Source organism: Malaclemys terrapin, chromosome 6 (assembly GCF_027887155.1).
Source record: "Malaclemys terrapin pileata isolate rMalTer1 chromosome 6, rMalTer1.hap1, whole genome shotgun sequence".
Lineage (NCBI taxonomy): Eukaryota > Metazoa > Chordata > Testudines > Emydidae > Malaclemys > Malaclemys terrapin.
Window position 1 is genome coordinate 73875250 of NC_071510.1, and position 24080 is coordinate 73899329.

Below are 24080 nucleotides of genomic sequence, written 5' to 3' on the forward strand. Positions count from 1 at the left end.
CATAATTTGAAAAGTCGTCTGAATGCTTAAGACACCAGCTAGGCATGCTTTATGTAGCGTTTTGGTACCATATAACTTTTGGTTAGAGGGGTGACTTTTTTTTTTATTGAAATAGCTATACTGTTTTACAACCTCTAATAGCAGTATAAGGTTGTCTTAATACAGCATCACTGTGTCCACTGGGGAGAGGATGGGGCGGGGGGGGGGGAGGCGGTGTTCTACCATTTAACTGTACTTGTATAGTTAGTGGTATAATGTCTGTGTAGAGATGCCATAAAACACATATGAAGCTGTTAAATGACAGCTAGCTGTGGGATTGAAAAATGCACCCTTTATGGCAAATCTTAATGAGCAAAAATACCCCTAATTTTTATTCTGTATTGATACATTTAAGTTCAGAATAAAGTACTTATTCTTTTGAAACTGTATTTTCTTTCAATACTTTCATAGTTCTGGAGTCTCGCAGCTCAATTGTCTGGGATTTATACAGGATAAAATTACAGTATGTGCAACAAACGATTCTTATCAGATGACAAGAGAACGTATGACCCAGGCAGAAGAAGAATCTCGCAACCGCAGTACAAAGGTCATAAAACCTGGTGGGCCATTTGTAGGTATGGTTGTATCTAACTTTTTATTCTAATAGACAATTAGAAGGTAGTAATTCTGACCGTCTTCAAGATCGTAACTTTTTAGTCTACTGATACTGCTTACATCAGAGCATCTCAATTTTTTTGGTAGTACAGTTTCACATCATCTATTCACACTGCCCCATTCACCTCTTCTCCTTTTTCTCGTTATGCTTCCTCCTTGTTCCCTAGCACATGCTGCCTAGATTTCCATTCTTTCCCAGAACCCTGTACATCCATTTCCTCAGTTCACTACTTCCTGTACTCCTTGATTATTTCCTTCCCTTCTTAGACACTCAATATTCTCATTGTTTGTAACGACCATTACAAGTTATTTAAATATTACATTTGTTCATGGATTGACCTACAGTGTTTCAATTTATAAAGCTATCAATATTGCCTTAACCTGTAGTCTGGAAAAGTGACACAGTGAAGTTTTGGTATACAAGATCATAAACCTAGGAGCTACAGAAAAGTGAATTCTGTATGCAGTGTGATGAATGTATCTTGATTTTTAAAATCCAAATAGTCTGTTTTTATTATATAGAGATCCATGACAATAGAAACCATTCCATGCATGGTTGTTAGGCAGAGTCTATAGTTGGTTTGAAATAGTACCAAGATCACAGAACCTAGAGATGTATAGCTGGAAGAAACCTCAAAAGGTCATCTTGTCTATCCCCTCCCCCCGTCCTCATGCTGAGGCAGGGTCAAATAAATCTTTCTTAAAAACCTCCAATGATGGAGATTCCACAACCTCCCTTGGTAACCTATTCCAGCACTTGGCTATACTTTATAGTTAGAGAACTTTTCCTAATATCTGACCTAAATCTCCCTTGCTGCAGACTAAGGTATTACTTCTCCCTTTTGTCTTCATTGGATAAAGAGAACAATTGATCAACATCCCCTTTTCAACAGCCTTTCACTATGTGAAGACTGTTATCAGGTCCCTCCCTCAGTCTTTTCTGAAGACTAAACATGTACAGTTTTTTTAACCTTTTCTTATGGGTCAGTTTTTCTAAACCTTTCATCACTTTTGTTGCTCTTCTGAGTCTCTTGAGGTTGTCCACATCTTTTCTAAAGTGTGGCACTCAAAACTGGACACAGTACTCCTGGCTAGAGCAGGACAGTTACTTCCTGTCTCTTACATGTGACAATCTTGTTAATGCACCCCGGAATACTAGCCTTTTTGTAACTGAATCACACTGTTTGCTCATATTCAGTCTGTGATCCACTGTAACCTCCAGATCCTTTTCTGCAGTACTAAGGTCTAGCCAACTCTTCCCCTTTTGTATTTGTGCATTTTATTTTTCCTTTGTAAGTGAAGTACTTTGCACTTCTCTTTATTGAATTTCATCTTGTTGATTTCAGACCAATTCTCCAATTGTCAGGGTCCTTTTGAATTCTAATCTTGTCCCCAAGATGGTTGCAACTCCTCCCAGCTTAGTGACATCGGCAAATTTTATAAGCATACTCTTCATTCCATTATCCAGTTCATTAATTAAAATGTTGAATAGTACTGGAGCTAGGACAGACACCTGCAGGATCTCACTAGAAGTTTCATCACCCCAGTTTGACAGTAAACCATTTATAATTATTCTTTGAGTGTTTTTTTCCAATCAGTTGTACACCCATCTCATCTAGACCACATTTCCCTAATTTGCTTATGAAAATGTCATGTGGGACTGTCAAAAGTTTTGCTAAAATCGGGATCATGTCTACTGCTTCCCCCCATCCACTAGATCAGTAACGCTATCAAAGAAGGAAATTGCATTGTTTGGCATGACTTGCTCTTAACAAATCCATGTTGACCATTACTTACGAGTTTATTATCCTTTAGGTGCTTACAAATTGATTGTTTAATAAGGTACACCTGAAGTCCCTGCTCCCTTATTCGTATTAGTGATCCAGTCAACTGTAGTGACCCTCTGTAATAACAATATCTGGATGTGAATTTTGCCATATGGGAATGTAGAATTCCCTTAACACTTATAGCGCAAATGACCTCAGGAAGCACTCACCATGTTGTGCTCCAGCTTACACACACTTCTTCCTCCTCCTTTATCCAGCAGTGACCTCTGAAAATCTGGAAAGAAAGAGCAAGATATTTAAATCTTACAACAGTACTTAGCTGCCTGCATTTAACATTCAAGTCCAGTTATACTGCAGTGCTGTGTTGGCCTACAGCAAGCCATCTTAAATAGGTACCTACCTGGCCTGTTGAAATGCAAAACTGAATATATGCTGTCTGTGAATTGTAGACTCCAGGAAGGCATATTTGCTTATACTGGAACTATATCTGCTGCTCCTCCGTACAGTGAGGATCAAAATTCCTTCTTCCTGTAGACTGCCTTCAAAGAACAGCCTTTTGTTGCTTTACTGACTGAGATGCCGGTGGGTTTTTTACTATTTTATTCCATTTTCAACATTCTTATGGGATATTCACCTATTTACTTAAAATTATGTTCTCTTGAACACATCATTCACTTTGTCTACCTAAGCCTTCTAATTCATATCAACAAGCTTTAAGATGAGAATGTGCTTACCACAAAGAAAATAAAAAAGTAGGTTCTATAGCCCTATGTCAGTCTCTCAGGATGTATTCAACTCCACTGAATTTTCAACCTCACATAGCTATTCCCTTCTTGAAGAAGCTGAGACAGGGATGGTTCTAATTCCTGTTAAGACAGGCCAAAAGTTTAGTATGGGTATGGAAGAATCTTAATACACTACAAATTTAAAACTAGGTTGCAATGAGGAATTTGACTACAATTGTGTGAAACTAATCCAACTAAAATGACTCACTATTTAGCACTGTTCTAAAAATGCAAAGATTTATCTGTTCACATAGTTATGGTTATTTTTGAAACCAAAAGTGCAAGATCTAAGGCATTAATATGATTCTAGGAATAGTTAAAAATGGTTGTTAGTCTACACTGCAAAATGGAAATTTTTTTACTATTCCAGGAGATGACAGCCAACATAGCTGATTTTCATACTATAAATGGAGTGGTTTTGTATGAAGTTTTGATGTCAAAGAAAGTATTTAAGAACCTGTTTTCTGGATTCCAGAGTGTCTAGCCTGTATTAAGGAAGAGGCCAGAGCCTCAGGAGTCTTAACACTCTCAGGTTTCTATTTTCCTACATAAGAACAGCCATACTAGGTCAAACCATTGGTCCCTCTAGCCCAGTATCCTGTCTTCTAACTGTGGCTGGTGCCTTATGTTTCAGAGGGAAGGGAAAGAACAGGACAGTTATCGAGTGATTCATCCCATCATCCACTCAGTTTCTGGCAGTCAAGGTTTGGGGATATCCAGAGAATGGGGTTGCGTCTCTGACCGTCTTGGCTGTTAGCCATTGATGTTCATAGCCATGAACAGTTCTAATTCTTTTTTAATCTAGGTTGTTTTTTATTTTGTTTTTTGTTTTGCTTCACAACGTCCCTTGGTAATGAGTTCCACAGGTTGACTGTGTGTTGTGTGAAGAAATACTTCATTATGTTTGTTTGAATCTGCTGCTTATTAATGGCATTGGGTGACCCCTCTTTCATGTGTTGTCTGATAATTCTGTTCTTTACTATAGTTTCAACCAGATTTCTGGTACTGAAGTTAAGCTTACTGGCCTGTACTTGCCAGAATCGCCTCTCTAGTCTCTTTTAAAAATTTACGTTAGCCATCCTCCAATCATTTGGTACAGTGGCTTATTTAAGCGATAGGTTACAGATCACAGTTAGTAGTGCTGCAGTTTCATACGAGTTCCTTCAGAACTCTTGGGTGAATACCATCAGAGCCTGTGACTTATTACTGTAAAATTTATCAATTTACTCTATTGACACCTCATTCTTGGACAGTTCCTTAGATTTGTCACCATAAAAGTAGTGGGTCCCCTCACATCCTCTGCAGTGGAGACTGATGCAGAGAATTCATTTAGATTCTCCACAATGGTCTTGTCTTCCTTGAGTGCTCCTTTAGCACTTTGATCATCCAGTGGCCCCACTGATTGTTTGGCAGGCTTCCTGCTTCTGAAGTACTTACAAAAACTAACAACAAATTTTTATCATCTTTTGCTAGTTACTCTTCAAATTCTTTTTTTGGCCTGCCTAATTATTACTTGACTTCCCAGAGTTTATGCGCCTTTCTGCTTTCCTTAGTAGAATTTGATTTCCGCCCCCCAACCACTTCCTTTACTCTACTTAGCCATGGTGGCCTTTTTTGGTCCTCTTACTTTTTTTTGTTTTTGTTTGTTTTTGTTTTAATTTGGGTATACATTTACTTTGAGTCTCTGGTCTGATGTGTTTAAATAGTTGCCATGCAGCTTGCAGGCATTTCACTCTTGTGACTGTTCCTTCTAATTTCTGTTCAACTAGCTTTCTCATTATTATTCCCCTTTTGGAAGATAAAAGAAACACACCACAGTAGCTTTTGTTTCTTCCTCCCTACAAGGATGTTACATTTAATTACATTATGGTTGATGATACTGATCAGTTCAGGTATGTTCACCTCTTGGACCTAGTCCTATGCTCTGCTTGGAACTAACTCAATAATTGCCTCTCCCCTCTTGGGTTCCAAGATTAACTGCTCCAAGAAGCAGTCATAAATGGTTCTAGAAATTTTATCTCTGCATCCCATCCTGAGGTGATATACTCCCAGTTAATATGGTGATAGTTGAAATCCCCCATTATTATTGGGGTTTCTGGTTTTGTAGACTGTCTAATTTCCCTGAGCATTGCACAATTACAGTCAGTCACCATCCTGGTCAGATGGTTGATAGTACATTCCTACTGATATACTCTTATTAGTCAAGCATGGAATTTCTATCCATAGAGATTCTATGGAAGTTTTGCTTCATTTAAGATTTTCAGTATATTCGACTCTATGCTTTCTTTCATATATAGTGTCACTCCCCCACCAGGGCAACCTGCTCTCATTCCTATATATTTGTACTTTGGTATTACTTTGTCCCATTGATTATCATCATTCCACCAAGTTTCTATGATGCCTATTGTTAGGATCAAGATTAATTTAATAGCAGGCACTCAAGTTCACCCCCTTTGATATTTAGACTTACATTTTTATATAAGCACTTATAATATTTGTCAATATTTAGTTGTCTGCCTGTGTGAATTAATTGAATGGGACTCTTTTTTTGTTTGTTTGTACCTTATCAACTTCTATCCTCTCCTCTTTCCTAGGATATATAGTATCCCCTTTAATAAATCCTCCCCTAAGGGATGTCCATCTGAATCACATGCACCTTATGCCTGTCGGCTTTCCGCCAGCCCTTAGTTTAGAAACTCCTCTACAGTCTTTTTAATTTTACATGCCAGAAATCTGATTCCATTTTGGTTTAGATGGAGCACATCCTTCCTGAATAGGTTCCTCCTTTCCCAGAAGGTTCCCTAGTTCTTAATAAATTTAAAACCTTCCTCCCAATACCATTATCTCATCCACACATTGAGACCCTGCAGTTCTGCATGTCTAACTGGCCCTGCGTGTGGAACTGAAACCATTTCAGAGAACGCTATCAAGGAGGTCCTGGACTTTACTTTCTCATGCAGCAGCCTAAATTTGCCCTTCAGGACCTCTTTTACCTTTCCTTATGTCATTGGCACCTATGTGTATCATGATCACTTGCTCCTCCCCAACACTGCACATACATCTAGATATGTCTAAAGGTTTGCAACCCAGCAGGCAATTCACCACGCAGTTTTCCCGATCATCATAAACCCAACTGTCTATATTTGTGATAATCGTGTCCACCTTTACTATTGCCTGTCTCATTCTAATAGCCTTCTGGGGGAGGAGACTCCAGTTATCTTCAGTGTGAGAGGATACCATGACATCATCTGGAAGAAGGGTTCCAACTACCGGAGAGTTTCCCTCCGCTCCAGCTTGATGTTCTCTTCCCCCGAGATTTTCATTTTCCTCAACAGCACAGAAGCTGTCAGACTGGGGGTGGGACCACTCTATTGTGCCCCTGAAAGTCTCTATGTACCAAACTTATAAGGAATTGGGTTTGGAGAAACGCTCAGCTTTTAGCAAGTCTCAACTTTACTCCTTGATGGGAGTCAAAATAGTAAACCTATTACAGTAAAGTTCTTAGCATCAATAAATCGGAGTCCTGACTATAGTGGTAAATATTTAAGTGCTAAAAAAAGAATGCCTGGCCACTTTGCTTTGATTTTGGTGGGGAAGAGCTATTGCTATTAACCATTTATCTTTATGGAAAAATAGCCTGTTTGATTAAATAAGCTGTTGAACATGTTTACTTCATTATCTTTGGAGGGTGCCTTTACCAACATGCAGTATCACTTGAATTTATTGGGGAACGATGTTTTCTAGGCATGTAAAACTTTTCATTAAAAAGAGCATTTTTGAAACTTCTATGGATTTGATCCTTGGAACAAAGGTGTTGCATTTGACAGGTTCTTTCTAGTGAGAAATGTCAGGTCAGTTACATGGATTGTTTGGGTACTGGAGGTAAAATAGTTTCTTTTTTGAAATTGTGTGGCACCAATGATTGGCTCTGACACTCCATTAATTAATTCAGTACTTGGTGTTGAATGTAAGTTTTTTGTTTCCCCCCCCCCCCCCCCAATAAATTTCACAACCATATGGCTTGTACATTCACTTCCAAGTTATGGTGCTGTTAATATGTAGATTTGGGTTCCTTAGGCACCAATGGAGAACATGTTACTCACAAGAAGTACTTATTTTCATACGAGTTTTGTCCTCATTTAAAACATTAAAATATCCCATTAATTTGATGTTTAACTTTTCTCAGCCTGTAAATTACTTAAGAAAATATTGAAGGCATGCATCTGTATAAACAGAGCAACATATCTTGCCCTCCTAGCAATATCATTTACATTTGGGTAATTTCATATCAAACTTTTTGAGTTCTTAAAATGATGCATTTTTATGATACCCTCTTTGGACTAAACAGTACTTGTACATATAACTCTGAGTTAAACTTTGGGAAAAATCAGATGTTAATAAATCATACAAAAACTATTAATTTCCCCCCCTCCCTTTTTAAATTCTGGACTTAGGTAAAAGAGTACAGATTCGGAAAGCACCACAAAGTATTCCAGATGCAGTGCCTGAGAGGAAAAGGTCAACACCCATCAATCCTGCAAATACAATACGAAAGACCCACGTAAACAACAGTGTTTCTCAGCGACCATATAGAGACAGGGTGATTCACTTACTGGCACTGAAGACCTACAAGAAACCAGAGCTACTTGCTCGCTTGCAGAGAGATGGCGTTAATCAAAAAGACAAGAACTCCCTTGCAGCTATCCTTCAGCAGGTGAGAACATCTGGACAGGATGTCTTTCCTGCTCTTTCTGCTCCTTCTCCTGGTTGTTTCTTAATATAGTTCAGGACATTACTGCCATATTTCACCTAGAAAAGCGAGGGTTCACTTTGGTGAATGACGGACACATTCATTGATACTGGCTGTTTGACAGACTTCTTGAAAAGCTGCCCTGTTTTGTAAGTACTTAAAACAAAACAAACTGGAAGTTTAATGAGTTATAGGGGAAGTTTGTACTATTGAAGACTTCTAAAGCTCTTCATGAGTGTTAGGGAACAATTGCTGGGTATATTTTTAGCTATCTTGTTCCTACTGCTGTTTTTTTCCCCAGGAGGCTTACTCTTGTTACTCCAAGCTGCTTAATTTGTGAACATAGTTTCTCTTAACTGTTCAGACTAATTCATTAAGGAACTACTTATGTTTCCATTGACAAGTTTACTAGCCCTTTTTATAAAGAGGAAAGCTGTTTTGGGGGTAACAATTATACAGATTTTTTTCTCATTTAAACAAGTGTAGTGGACTATAAGTTGGTGCCTAACCAAATTGAGTTCTATTTCAGTCCCAGGATAGCTAGTTAAATATTTTGTAACTCTTATTTAAATGTTACAATAAACGAAAATATTGGTGTTCTGTCACAGAAAATTTCTTTAAATAGTTGGTTCTTCCCTAAGAAGATGAATGATATTTTAGAAGGAACTTCATATCTCTTTGCAAAAGAAAATATGGAGGGACCTGCTATTTATCTCTCTCCACTGTGAAAACTGACCATCTATTCTTTTGGTTCCTATCTTTCAACAAGTTACTGATCCTCTTATCCCATGGCTGCTTACTTTGCTAAAGAGCCTTTGGTGTGGGACCTTGACAAAGGCTTTCTGAAAGTCCAGATACACTATATCTGCTGGGTAATTCGTGTCCAGATATTGGTTGACGCTCTCCAAGAATTCTAATAGATTGGAGAGGCGTGCTTTCTCTTTACAAAAGCCATGTTGACTCTTCCCCAACATATTATATTCATCTTTTGTTCTCTCCATGAATGTAACTTTTTTTGTAGTGGAGTTATAATTCTTTTGGAGAGGGTAGTGGATTTTTATCCTTCGCCAAAATTATCCTTAAGTTTGCGATCTGTAATTTTAGGCATGCTCTTGGACTCCTGGACTCAGAGTTGAGTTCTCATTTCATGTCCCATTATAAACAGTTGTGAAAAAAAAATGCTTGCTAGGATACCTTTTTAACACTCTGCTTTGCCTATCCCCATATTGGCTACCAGGAGACTGTAAATTTAGTCTCACTTCATTTTATTCATCTCTTTAAAAAAAAAAAAAAAAAAAAAATTGGTATGGCTTAAGCCACCACTTACAGAATTCTTTTTATACATATTTACTGTAACTTCTATCTCCATAATGGTTAATTCATTGACTTTTAAACCAGGAATAAGTGTCTTGTGTCCATTTGTGAATTGAGCAATAATAAATATGCTTAAATCAGTTTTTCAGACAGTAAGATTAAATTTATGTAAATTTTAAGTGTATGAAGTATTTTTATGCAACTGTTAAAGTGTGTTAGCAATTGTCATTTTCTGTAGCTTACTGTAATAGTTCTAAAAGATTAGGGTGACAGATTCTGAAACTTCAGCCATGGTGTAGCTGCGTAGCAAAGGAATTGGACCTAGATGAAACATTGACACCTTTTTAACCTGGATCAAAGAAAGGGATCGCTAACAAACTTTGTACATCTGCCAGAACAATAAATTGAAAGTTTGAATAGTGCTTTTGTTAAAATGTCCGAGGTCAGGTGTCAGTTAATTGCATAGTTTAGTCATAATCTGTACTTGTATCTTTTTTACTTAGGGTGACCAGATGTCTCGATATTTTGGGATATTTTCGAAGATCGGTTGGGACGCATTTTGTCCCGATATCTGCCGGCAGCACTTTTTATTTATTTATTTATTTTGCTCAGCCGGCTGGACTCGGCCCCCCTTCCTTCCCCCCCCATGTGTCCCAATATTTTCTTTCCCTCATCTGGTCACCCTATTTTTACTATGACACTGCAGTTCCCTTGTATAACCTACTGGTGCTAATATAAAATTCTAAAGGCCAGGCCTGTGTAAGTGCACAGTGGGGGAAGGGGGAGAAGGGTTCAATGATTTTTCTCCAATCCATCCGCCTCCGTGACAGCGGTATGGAATATCTGTTTCAATGCCTGCTACTTCCCCAGCGCATGCACCTCTCAGAAAAGTGTGCCATGCAAAGTGCTTGAATTACTACTTGGCCTTCAGAAGCCAGCAAGGATAGTTGCTGGTTCAGTATAATGCTAACTCATCTTATTTCTACACTACAAAGTTCTTATTTTTAGTTCAGTTCGCTATCATTTCATCAGCAGAGTTCTAATAGACCTTTTATTAGAAAGTGTTATACCATAAATCAGGGGTGGGCAAACTATGGCCCATGGCTCAGCCCCGCTCTAGCTAGGACGCAGGGTTGGGGGCTGCACCCCGCGGCTCCCGGAAGCTGCGGCATGGCTCTGCTCCAGCTTCTACACATTCCAATGGGAGCTGCAGGGGCAGTGCCTGCAGACGGGGCAGTGTGCAGAGCCACCTGGCTGTGCCTCCACATAGGAGCCAGAGAAGGGACATGCCACCACTTCCGGGAGCCACTTTAGCTAAGTGCCACTCGGAGCCTGCCCCAGCCCTGATCCTCTCCCCACGTCCCAACCCCCTACCCCAGCCCTGATCCCCCTCTTGCTCTCCAAACCCCTCGATCCCAGCCCGGAGCACCCTCCTTCACCCCAAATCTATCCTCCCCAGAGCCTGCACTCCCAGCCAGAACTTGCACCCCTGCCCCAGCCCTGATCCCGCTCCGAAACCCTTGGTTCCTGCTCAGAGCACCCTCCCACACCCCAAACTCCTCATCCCCAGGGCTGGCTCGCTCCCCCTCCCACACCCCAACCCCAATTTTGTGAGCATTCATGGCCCGCCATACAATTTCTATTCCCTGATGTGGCCCTCGGGCCAAAAAGTTTGCCCACCCCTGCCATAAATGGTCTTGAGTACGAAATATATTCACTTTTAGTTAGGGGCTGAAACGGAGAGCCTAAATGTAGTTACTGTTTGCACATGTAAGAAAGCATTCTTTATTGAAAGTACTACTGTTACCTTGCTGTTCCTAACAAATGGGTCTTCTGTCTTTGATTTGGGTAACTTTTATTTGTTTCAGACAATATGGTGGATCACTAAAAGGCTTTACAGGCAAAATATAGGCATATACAAGTCCTAGTATTTGTTTTTTGAAATACAATATCACAACCAGCTATGACAGAATACATAAAACACTTTAAAAATGAGACATGTAATAATACAAAACATACCTAATAAATGTACTCGATCCACTAGCACTCATTCAGATACCCTCTTTCTTTGAGACTTAGTCCAAATTTTTGGGGGGGAAGGCAAATCTGCATAAATCACAGTGATTGTGTCCATATGCTTTTCAGTGTACAAGGCTCTTTAATATCTTGACTAGGAGTAACAGGCAAAGGGCTGGTTTCTCAACTTCAGAGGTCTGTTACAGATAGTACAGTTTGAAGGTCTGAAATGGGATTTGAAGGGGAAAAGTTGCCAAATTAATGCTTTGATGTGGCAGGCATCAGTGAGCACGGACTTTTACCAACATGACTTTTTTCAAATACATAAGGAAAGGAAGGGGGACCTATCAGAAGCTGTCTTAAAGCAGAGCACTAATAGGATGTATATGCTAATAAACAAGGCATTAACTAGTATGGAATTATGAGTACAACATTTTTTCCTGGCATTCATGGATATCTGTTTTGCATGTACGCTTGGAGCTTATCATAGATTTAGGTGTGGAACAGGGCATGTACATCCTTTTTCAGTTACATTTGTGCCAAATTTTACTTGTACCCTTATTGCATGACTAAAATGTATTGATGTACATGGCTGAAATTGTTTTACATCTTCATTAAACCAAAACTTTTTTAGGTATACTTAAAAAAAAAAAAAATCAACTCATTAAACTTACAACAGTTTTTGTCCCTTTTTCATTAAAGGGAAAATTTAGTGCCGGGTCAAGTGTTGTACTATTTTGACAATCTCCAGTGGAATGCTACAACTTCATGTGGTTTCTAGGAAGTGTGTATGTACTAAACTCCATGACCCAGTCTCTGGGAAACAAGAATGGCTACCTATTTTTGTCATAATCATTTGGCTAGATAAAACTGCTATTACTGGCACTGCAGCATGAGTTACCACTATTCTTAGTGCTGTGCCAATTTTCTTTTTTTTGTGATCTAGCATCATTGATGTCAGCAGAACTGTGTTGGCTGCTATTCCATTAGAAATACAGGAAAAATAAATGCTGGAATTATAATGCACTTGAATGCCTAAAGTTAGAATTCTGCATTTGTATTTAGTCACGTAAATATGAATAAGCCTGACTAATGCACATTGACCTTCAGATCTTTTGAAAAATCAGGCCATTCTTTTATAAGTACCTAAATTCACACACCCAAGATTGAAAATTTTGGCATACAAAAATGTTCACTATATGAAAGGTCTGTCCTTTATTGCCTTTAAAGCCGAAGGCTAGTAAATACAGAATACATTTTTCATAGTTATATTTTCAACCTGTATTTAAACTGTCCAATCTATTCTAGTATTATAACTTGTAGATAGCTTTAATATTTGTATTTTTAAATATATGTTTGTAGGTAGCCAACCTGAATCCCAAGGACAACTCTTACACTCTGAAGGATTATGTATTTAAAGAGATCCAAAAAGATTGGCCTGGATACAATGAGATAGACAAACAGTCACTGGAGTTAGTACTTTCTAGGTAAGTTCAATCTTTTTCTTTAAAGGTAGCAATAAAAGAATACATTGTTTGAGAAGTAACAGGCTTCTTTCTTCCCAAATAACTTAAGATCTATTAGAGCATCTTTTTCTTGATTTTTCCTTGTAACCTGGAATATGGGTGATCTTTACAGAAAACTAAATTCATCTCAGAATGCCACCAGCACCAGTCATTTGGAATCTCCTCTAAGTTCTTCTAAAGATGCTGCATCTGCTTCTCCTTCCCAGGTATTTAATTTGTGATTTTTCTTTACATTGCAATATGATGCAGTCAGACTTAATACATATGAGTTTTATATTGGTGTGAAAGCTTTAATAATGTAATGAGAAGGCACCAATACCCCTTCTAATGTATGAAGAAGGTGAAGCAACTATTTCTATATAATTGGATGGTGGCATAGAATATAACTTAAAAAAAAATAGTTGCACCATGGAAGACTGTGGAACTGATGTGTGGGTTTTTGAAAAAAATTCTTGTCATGTAGTTCCTAAGAACCTCTAAACTTAATAACCCTGTACAGTAACTCCTCACTTAACGTTGTAGTTATGTTCCTGAAAAATGCAACTTTAAGCAAAACGATGTTAAGCGAATCCAATTTCCCCATAAGAATTAATGTAAATAGGGGGGGTTAGGTTCCAGGGAAGTTATTTTCACCAGACAAAAACTCACTCTCTCTTGCTCTCTCTCTCAAGTTTTAAACAATTTAATACTGTACACAGCAATGATGATTGTGAAGCTTGGTTGAGGCAATGGAGTCAGAGAATGGAAGAGGGTGGGATATTTCCCAGGGAATGTCTTACCGCTAAATGATGAACTAGCAGTCGGCTGAGCCCTCAAGGGTTAACACATTGTTGTTGATGCTGCCTCACACTCTACAAGGCAGCACAAATGGAGGGAGGGGAGACAGCATGGCAGACAGACAGAGACACACACCCTGTGTGTGTGTGTGTGTGTGTGTGTGTGTGTGAGAGAGAGAGAGAGAGAGATGTGCATTGCTTCTTTAAGCTGAACTGCCGGCTGTTGCACAGGGAACTTAGGGGAGCTGCCGGTCCACCCTGGTTCCAAGCCCCCACCCAGGGCCAGCTCTAGGCACCAGCAAAACAATCTGGTGCTTGGGGCGGCGCATTTCTAGGGACGGCATTCTGGCGGCAGCCATGCCACCCCTAAAAATGTGCCCCGGCCCCCCTAGCTCACCTCTGCTGCTGCCGCTCGTGCGCCACGCAAAACAGCTGATTCGCGCGCCGCTGCTCACCCTCCCTCCCAAGTTTGAGAGCCTGGGAGGGAGGGGGAGACCCCGAGTGGCTGCGGCGCACGCGCTGCTTCTCCCCCTCCCTCCCTCCCTCCTAGGCTTGAGAGCCTGGGGGGAGGAGGCAGGGCTGGGGATTTGGGGAAGGGGCAGAGCTGAGGCGGGGCCGGGAGTGGGGTAAGAAAAAAACGGTGGAGGGGGTGGCCAAAATTGTTTTTGCTTGGGGCAGCAAAAATCCTAGAGCCGGCCCTGGCTCCACCTAGCTCCAACAGGCTGCTCTTTCTGCAAGCAGTGGACAAAGCAGGTGGTTGCCAAACAACATTATAAGGGAGCATTGCGCAACTTTAAACGAGCATGTTCTCTAATTGATCAGCAACGTAACAACATTAACCGGGACAACTTTAAGTGAGGAGTTACTGTATTTGGAGAGCAGATAGCGTTGCAGTAAACCAGACTTCTACATAGATGGCTCATAAAATGTTTTGCAAACATAGATTCTCAAACTATGCCTATTGCTATGGAACTCGTAAGTGACCATACAAAATGGAACTATTAATAGCATGCTGGCAAAAGCTGTGTCCTTACTCAGGGTTGAACTTGTCCTCAGAGGCTTAACTTTTTAGGTGTCAGTCACTTTCTGGTTGTTAAATACTTAGACAAAAAATATACCTCATATATTGCCAAACAGTTTATCTTGGTGTGTCTTGGTATTTCAAATGAAGGCAAGGTATTTGTATTATTTAACACTCGTACCCCATTGCATGCTGTGGGTGTTTGGTCCTTCTGTACTGTCATATTGTTTTGATATTTCTGGCATGCAGGCATTTTTATGCTGCAGCCTTTTAACCCTTAGTTTAAATGCAGTATCTACCCTGGACAGGACAGAACTAAGGTGTTTTAGGGTAGCAATACTCTGTTTCTGCAAAATATACTTGAATTTATTTTTGCTGTGGGTGTTATTGAGAGATCAGTTATGATTAAGTGTAGTCCACTAGTTAAAGGATGGAACAGAGTTAGAAGATCTGGGTTCTAGATTCAGCCTGACTGCAGGTGTCAGAGACCTTGGATAAATCACTTTTTCTTCTGTGCTTCTCTTGTTCATCTATAAAACTGAGATAATATCCACTTTAATAAAGCACTGGGAGACTTGCAGATGAAAACCACTATTTAAAATAAAGTATCAGTGATTGCAGCAAAAATATAAAATAGCACTATGAGAAAGGCAGTGGAAGAGCATTCTAAAAATGATTGGGTGGTGCTTTCATTTGCTGTTTCAGGACGGGTGAAACTAAGTACTGAACATCCTGTACTGAGGCCATTAACATATTCGGGACGGGGAAATAAAAATACATACCTGTTTCTTGCCAACTTTGGCTACTGTTTCTCATGGTAACAGTGAAATAGTATAAATTGTGTGGTTCTGTCTTCTCATCTGCTCCAACACACACATTGAATCTGGAAGTAATTCAGCTGTGTGGTACAGAGCTGTGCCTGGCACTTCTGGTCAGAGGCACTGCTTTGTACTGAAACATAAGCAATATATGCTTGTTAAGCAAACTGACATGAGTCAGATAGTATTTCAAAAGAACTCCAGTATTCTCTGAGGATAATTTAGAACCCAGGCTCCCTATAGCAGAAACTAGATTTTTCCTTGCCACTTTTTGAGGTTTAGGATTTCTGATAAGCACACTGTTCCACGTTGGTTGGAACTGCTTGAATAAAACAGACTATATGGAGGCAGCAACTATTTACTAACTGAATGTATCTGCACTGCACAAATATCTAGAGTATTGACTAACCTGCCATGTTCCAGCATGGACTGTGATACTTCCCCAGACAATGTCTTATGTGGTTCCAAAGTCTTGGTCACAGATCTGAAGGGGAGCTTCTCAGGATGACAATTTTTTTTAAAGCTATCTAGATTTATTTTTTAAGCATGAAACAAAGCACATGTAGCTGTCATGATCTTCATCTTATCTAAAATAAACTAGCAAGCATAAGAGACTAGTTTTTAATCATTTTATTTTAGACATACCTTAGAATTGGACTAAATGGAAACTAACGGTCTTTTTTTATTGCAGAAACGGCTGTTGGATTCAGATTTTATTGATCCTTTAATGAATAAAAAACCAAGAATATCTCACCTTACCAATAGAGTTCAACCAACATTAAATGGTCACTTGACTGCTTCCAACGAGAGAGCTGCTGCTGCACCACCACTTCCCCCTGCAGTCGCTGCCACCCCAGCTCCTCCAACGCTTCCTTCAACTCGCCTTCCTGTTTCAAATCCTCTTCAGCCTGTAAACTCTAACTCCAATTCCCCTAGCACTCCTGAAGGCCGGGGGACTCAAGACCTGCCTGTTGATAGTTTTAGTCAGAATGGCAACAGCATCTTTGAGGACCAGCAAGAAAAATATACCTCTAGGACTCCTTTGGAAATGCCAGCACCCACTGCAGTTGAGTTAGCGTGTCCAAAGTCAACAGATGAGATACATTCAGTGTTGCACAAAAAATCCAAAAAGAAGTCAAAAAAGCATAAGGAGAAGGACCAAATCAAAAAACATAACATGGAGAGTATTGAAGAAAAGGAGAAAGACCTTAAGAAAGAAGAAATTGTCAAGCTGAAAAATTCCAGTTTGGATTCAAGTGAAGGTATTTAAAGTGCTGCTTTTTTAAATTACTTTATGGATAAGTGAGACTGATCTGGTGGGTAAAACAATGGACCAAAAATAAGACCTCAGTTCCACTCCTATCTGTTACTGACTTACTAAACTTTGAACAAGTTACTTAACCTCTCTCTGCTGCCTCCTTCCATAGCTGTAAAATGGGAATAATGATAGTTACCTGCCTTTACATATAGCAATTTTCACCTGAACCAAAGTGCAAATTATTACCTTACCAAGGTTTAAGGCTATATAAAAACAAAGAGGAGGAATGACACATGTACACAAGTACAGCTATATTGGCACTCCAGACAAAATGTTTTTCAATTTTATTTTTGGTCAGATTGACTTCAGCTTTTGAATAACAGGAATAATTCATATTTTTAAAAAATTATAAACAATTAATTTGTTGGAAGGGATTGTTGGATAATCAAAAGGACAGAACGAAAAAGAATACTACTTTGGTTTTGTTTTACAAACTACAAGGTGTTCACATACCACTTTGAGTGCAGGGCAGTTCAATTATTAACTGTGTTGGGTCAAATCAATTTATCAATGGGCATCAGTACTGTTGATGTTTACCGCATTCTTCAGAGAACTGACTGTGGCTTCATGGCTGTGAAATGACTTCTAAAGAAAAAGCAAACTAACTGAAATTTGACTGACCATACAGTAAACATTGTTATTGAGAACATTGTACGGTGTGATTCATTTCACAGTGGCTGGGAGACCAACCCACAGAAAATTAATGAATTTTGCAAATTAACAAGTAAAAGTATACACCAGGGGTCGGCAACGTTTGGCCCGCGGCTCGCCAGGGTAAGCACCCTGGTGGGCCGGGCCAGTTTATTTACCTGTTGATGCGGCAGGTTCGGCCGATCGCAGCCCCCACTGGCCGCGGTTCGCCATCCTGGGCCAATGGGGGCGGCGAGAAGCGGCGCGGGTGAGGGATGTGCTGGCCGCGGCTTCCAGCCACCCCCATTGGCCCGGGACAGCGAACTGCGGCCAGTGGGGGCCGCGATCGGCCGAACCTGCCGCATCAGCCGGTAAATAAATTGGCCCGGCCCGCCAGGGTGCTTACCCTGGCGAGCCGCGTGCCAAACGTTGCTGACCCCTGGTATACACTAAAGGCAAGAGATAATGTTGCATAACATACACTTAACTGCAGTTTATTTTTAATTATTGTACAGTAGCAATTGTAATTTTGTGTTTAAAAAAAAAATAAAAAATCTAGCATTGTGAATCTTCATTCCAGAGTATTCCAGATCTCTGAGAGTTGGGAAGAGACTATCAGTTTTCTCTTTACAAAAAAATCTTGCAGTTTACTCAGATGGTACTAAAGTCTCAATTTGGAAAATTCTCTCCTTCCTCTTTCCTGCTCCAGAAATTATTCTTACAACTATTTTAAGCAGTAGTGGAGAAGATATAAAAATCTTAAAATCCTGCTTACAAAACCAAATAAAAGCTTACCTAATACATTTGCTTTCCTAATGCTTAAAAAAAAAAAAAGGGGGGGGGGGGGGTTGTGGAATGTAGTTGTTAATTCAAAATCCATAAGATATCAGTTTGAGCTACAAAGTTTTTTAATATTGACATTTAATAAACAAATATCAAGTGTGAGGTAAGAGCAATTCCTTTAATCTTGCATTGCACATTTTAAATAGGTTTTGTTAAATCAGAAATCAGATTCAGCCCTCACCTAGTCTAAAACTGTTGTTTCATCTCTGGAAACAGAGCTGATTGTATAGATTGGACTCTCTTTGAGGGCATCCCTGCTCTTGTAGACTGAAAATCTTTGTGCTCCGTACACCAGTATATGATAGCATTCAGGATACTGTCGGTCAGTTACAGAATTTTAAATGTCTAGTAAAATTCTATATTGTGTCTTAAATTGATATTTATATTGCTAGAGCACCCACAACCTGCTGGGCACATTCAGAGGAAGACCTGATTATAAAACATTTTTATTTAAAAAAAATAGTTATTCCTTTTTAAAATTGAATTTTTGTTCAGAGTACTGAAATTTGGATAACATAGGTTTTATTTGTATAATAAAATTAATTTATTTTGTATATCTCACTGAATTGATAATTACTATTAAACTTTACACTTCTCCTTTTATCATCTGTGGAAACTCTTTGCTGATTAGGCTTCAACTGGACTATTGTGTCCAGTTCTGGGCGCAACATTTCAGGAAAGATGTGAATAAATTGGAGAAAATCTAGAGAAGAGCAACAAAAATGATTAAAGGTCTAGAAAACATGACCTGTGAGGAAAGATTGGAAAAAAATGGGTTTGTTTAGTCTGGAAAAGAGAAAACTGAGAGAGGGGACATACTTTTTCAAGTACATAAAAGGTTGTTACAAGGAGGAGGGAGAAAAAGTGTTCTTAATCGCTGAGGATAGGACAAGAAGCCATGGGCTTAAATTGCAGCAAGGGAGTGGTTTAGGTTGGACATTAAGGAAAAACTTCCTAATTGTCCTGGTGGTTAAGCATTGGAATAAATTGCCTAGGGAGGTTATGGAGTCTCCATCATTGAAGATTAAGAGCAGGTTAGACAAACAACTGTCAGGGTTGATCTACATAATGAGTGCAGGGACTGGACTAGATGACCTTTCGAGGTCTCTTCCAGGCCTATGATTCTAAAGAATGCCACTTATAGGAAAAGTAATCACTTGGTATAAATATAATTGCTTTACTCAGATACTTCTGGTCTGAATCATATGTATATTCTTACGGATCTCTAACTGTTGGCGCCTGAGTGAGTGCTTTGGCCAGAATGTTCTGTTGTTCAAAATAACTCAATGTTCTGCAGTACAAGGGTAACGCTAACTTATCGTATGTGGGGTGGGATGTTCAAAAACTTGTTAACAAAACTAAATTTATAACTTTGTGTTTTACCAGTAAGTTTTAAATACCCATCCCACATATGAAAATATACTTATTGAATAACATAAAAATGGCCATACTGGGTCAGACCAATGGTCAGTCTAGCCCAGTGTCCTGTCTTCTGACAGTGGCAAGTGCTAGATGCTTCAGAGGGAATAAACAGAACAGGGCAATTGATCTAGTGGCCTATCCCGTGTCATTTTTACTCCCAGCTTCTGCTGGTCAAAAGTTTAGGGATATCCAGAGCATGGTGTTGCTTGCGTCCCTTACCATTGTGGCTAACAGCCATTGATGGGCCCATCTTCTGTGAACTTATCTAATTCTTTTTTGACCCAGTTATATTTTTGGCCTTCACAAAATCCCTTGGCAACAAATTCCACAGGTTGACTGTGTTGTGTGAAGAAGTATCGTATATACTCGTTCATTAGCCCGTTCGTTTATAAGCCGACCCCCCCCAAAATGGATATGTAAAAATAGCAAAAACTGTATGACCCTTTCATAAGCCAACCCTATATTTCAGGGGTTGGAAAACTTTGGCTCCTGACCCGACAGGGTAAGCCGCTGGCAGGTCGGGACGTTTTGTTTACCTGGAGCATCTGCAGGCATGGAGCCCCTAAGCTCCCAGTGGCTGTGGTTCGCCGTTCCCAGGCAATGGGAACTGCGGGAAGTGGCGCACCACTTCCCACAGCTCCCATTGGCTGGGAACGGCGAACCGTAGCTACAGGGAGCTGAGGGGCTCCATGCCTGCAGATGCTCCAGGTAAACAAAACTACAATGTATTAGATCAGGGATCGGCAACCTTTGGCACACGGCCCGCCAGGGTAAGCATCTTGGCGGGCCAGGCCGGTTTGTTTACCTGCTGCGTCCGCAAGTTCGGCCGGTCACGGCTTCCACTAGCTGCGGTTCGCTGCTCCAGGCCAATGGGGGTGTCAGGAAGTGGTAGCCAGCACATCCCTCGGCCCGCGCTGCTTCCCACCACCCCCATTGGTCTGGAGCGGTGAACCGCGGCCGGTGGGAGCCACAATCAGCCGAACCTGCGGACACGGCTGGTAAACAAACCGGCCCGGACCCTGGCGGACCGCGTGCCAAAGGTTTTTGATCCCTATATTAGATATTCAATTCAATGATTCCATAGAGTTTAAAATCATCAAATTTTGGTGTAGACCCATTTATAAGCTGGCCCCAGGTCTTTGTCTTTTTTTTTTTTTTAACCAAAATTATTCGGCTTATGAACGAGTATATACGAGTACTTGCTTTTGTTTGTGTTAAACCTGCTGCCTGTTAATTTCATCTGGTGACCCCTGGTTCTTGTCTTATGTGAAGGGGTAAATAACACTTCCTTATTCACTCTCTCCACACCATTCATGCTTTTATAGACCTCTCTCTTATCTTTTAATTGTTTCTTTTCTAAGCTGAACAGTCCGCATCTTTTTAATCTCTCCTCGTATGGAAGCTGTTCCATCCCCCTAATTTTTGTTGCCCTTCCCTGTGCCTTTTCCAATTCTAATATATCATTTTTTACATGGGGCGAGCAGAACTGCATGCAGAATGCATGGGGTGGGTCTACTATGGTTCTATATAGTGGCATTATGATATTTACTGTCGTCTTATCTATCCCTTTCCTAATGGTTCCTAACATTCTGTTAGGAATATGAGAAGAATTTAAAACACAGGCTCTTCCTAAAGTAGAGGAAATAGTCCCATTTTTATTGCTTGCAAACAGATGGATTATTTAGGGATTACATTACTTTCATAACACCTTCCTGAAGAGCAACATATTGTCTTGCTTTTTTTACTTGTAAAAACCAATGTCACCATATTAATGAGGAAATCTTCTTCTGTTCAAAATTAAAGCCTGAATGCTAATTAGATTTGCATAAAATGCTATAAGGACTTCTTTTATATAGAAAGTGTTAAAATTAAATTATAAACTTGGCTTACCCATAGTTGGGGGAGGGTTGGGTAGGGAAACTTGCACCGAGAAAAGCACTTTGGCTTTCCATCCTATTGTCCTTTAGTTTGGTCCTGTGAGAGTTGCATATTGATGTAAAACTTCTAGCTCCTATTGTGTGGCCACATCTGCCACCTCAGATTTAATTGTTGTGCGGATGCCACAATTTAGCTTGATAATACAAGGTTGACCTTGGGTTAAGATTGCATTATTTTGTTGTACAGATTCGACAGTAGCTAGTGCGCTTTAAACTCCTGGTATTGCCTATTGTAGAGTTGGTCATATGGCCCCTATTGTAAATATTCAGTTGTGCGTTTTACTCATGATTACGTGGTGAGAAAAAAATAGACAGAAACTTCAGATTTGGATCACATTCGGTATATTAGAATCTTGTTATATGTCAACTTTTTATTTCCATATAGGTGTTAAAGAGACTTGCACTGACTCTACAGATCCTTCATCAACAAGTGAACTACCAGACTATTTTGTGTAAGTAAAATTATGCCTAAGATTGACATAATCCATGCAGTGCACTAACAGGCAGTTCAAAAATCAACTGTGAAAGGTCTTGCATAATTAGAAAATGGAGTTACCAAAATGTAACTTTTTAAAGGGCCCTGTCAATGCTGCTGGTTCTAAAAGTAGTGCCACACTATTTGAGCACAGGTATGCTTATTGAACCTTCTCTGAGCTTGTGCATTTAGTTCTTGAGCAAGAGCCATTAAATATCTAGGAACACTTTTTAAAGCACTTCAGAAAAAAATAAAGTTCTTGAGCAGACAGGGTATTAAAATAAAGCAATAAAGTGGGTGGTAGACTTGCTCCCAGCTTAATGGTTAGATTGGACAGCAGGGATTGAAATCTTTGGTTTTGAATATTTTTTTTACTATTATATTAAATACTTTTTATGGAACATATATAGTTAAATGATTCTCTGCATCAAAGAGTTTACAGCCAGGGTGGATTAAAAACTGAATTAATAATTTTTTAAAATTTAAATATATTTTTAAAAAATCTGCCTTAAATTATATTTGAAATTTACAATCTATTAAATCCTATGCTTACTGTGATTAAGGTTATTTTGTCACAGGTATTTTTCGTAAAAGTCACGGACAGGTCGCAGGCAATAAACAAAAAATCATGGAAGCCCATGCCCTGTGCTTGACTTTTACTAAAAATATCCTGGGGAAGGGGGTGGGCAGGGGATTAACAGTCGGAGTCTGCTGGAGGCTGACTGCTGGCTGCTCCTGCAGCCCCAACACTCTTCCTGCAATGTTGACCCAGCCCTGGCTGAAGCCAAAGATGTCCTGGAGGTCCTTTGAAGTCACGGAATCCGTGACAGAATCAGATCCTTAATTATGATCTATTACAATAACTTTAGTAGTGTGAATTCATTATTTCATTTACTATTTGTGATATATAATTATTCTCACAGCAAAATGACTGTCAAGTATCATTGTTTTATCAACTACATTTAAATCAATGTTTCCTGCCTGCTAATTTAATTCATGATTTAAACTAGTCCACCCTGCATAAAGCCAAAGAGCTCAGTCCTATGAATGCTCATGCACATGGGTAACCCTTTTCCCGTGGGCAGTATCATTGAAGTCAATGAGGCAACTTTCAATGAGTAAAGTTACTCATGTGCACAAGTATTTGCAGGACGGAGCCCTAAACAGATGATTGATTAATAGGAAATTCACTAGCAAATTCACGACCATGAAAAACATGTCACGGACTCTGAAATCCGGTCTCCCCCTGTGAAATCTGGTCTCTTGTGTCCTTTTACCCTATACTATACAGATTTCACGTGGGGGGGAGAGACCAGTGTTTCTCAAATTGGGGGTCCTGGCCCAAAAGGGTGTTACAGGAGGATCACAAGGTTATTTTAGATGGGGGTTGTGGTATTGCCACCCTTACTTCAGCGCTGCTGTCAGAGTTGGGTGGCCGGAGAGCGGCGGCTGTTGGCTTGGTGCCCAGCTTTGAAGACAGCATCCCACCAACAGCAGCACAAAAATAAGGATGGCAATACTATACCTGCCACCCTTACTTCAGCACTGCTGCCTTCAGAGCTGGACAGCCAGAGAGTGGCAGCTGCTGACCTAAGGCCCAGCACTGCAGGCAGCAACACAGAAGTCAGAGTGGCAATACCATACCATTCCACCCTTACTTCTGCGCTGCTGTTGGCAGCCGCTCTCCAGCTGCCAGTAAGGGTAGCAGTACCACAACCCCCTCCCCTACAATAACCTTGCGCGCGCGCACACACACACACACCTCCTTTTGGGGTCAGGACCCCTACAATTACTATACCGTGATATTTCAGATTTCAATGTCTGAAATCATGAAATATATGACTTTTAAAATCCTATGACCGTGAAATTGACCAAAATGGACCATGAATTTGGTAGGGCCCTACTGATGAAGCACTGATAGAAAAGATGAAAACATTTTTTTACTTAAACTTTTTCCCCTATAACATTTACTTTACTTGTACCCAGCTGTTAGCCCTTGCCTTTAACA

At 40.0% G+C, this 24080-nt stretch overlaps 1 protein-coding gene across 1 annotated transcript in view; it reads left to right on the plus strand.

Moving 5' to 3' along the window:
• ELL2 (elongation factor for RNA polymerase II 2) overlaps positions 1-24080 on the plus strand; it is a 61036-nt gene that overhangs the window by 26510 nt on the left and 10446 nt on the right. The window contains exons 4-9 of the mRNA XM_054031677.1: positions 451-614; positions 7681-7940; positions 12669-12793; positions 12945-13038; positions 16139-16709; positions 21983-22049. Coding sequence (XP_053887652.1) covers positions 451-614; positions 7681-7940; positions 12669-12793; positions 12945-13038; positions 16139-16709; positions 21983-22049 — 1281 coding nt within the window. The remainder of the gene's footprint in view (positions 1-450; positions 615-7680; positions 7941-12668; positions 12794-12944; positions 13039-16138; positions 16710-21982; positions 22050-24080) is intronic.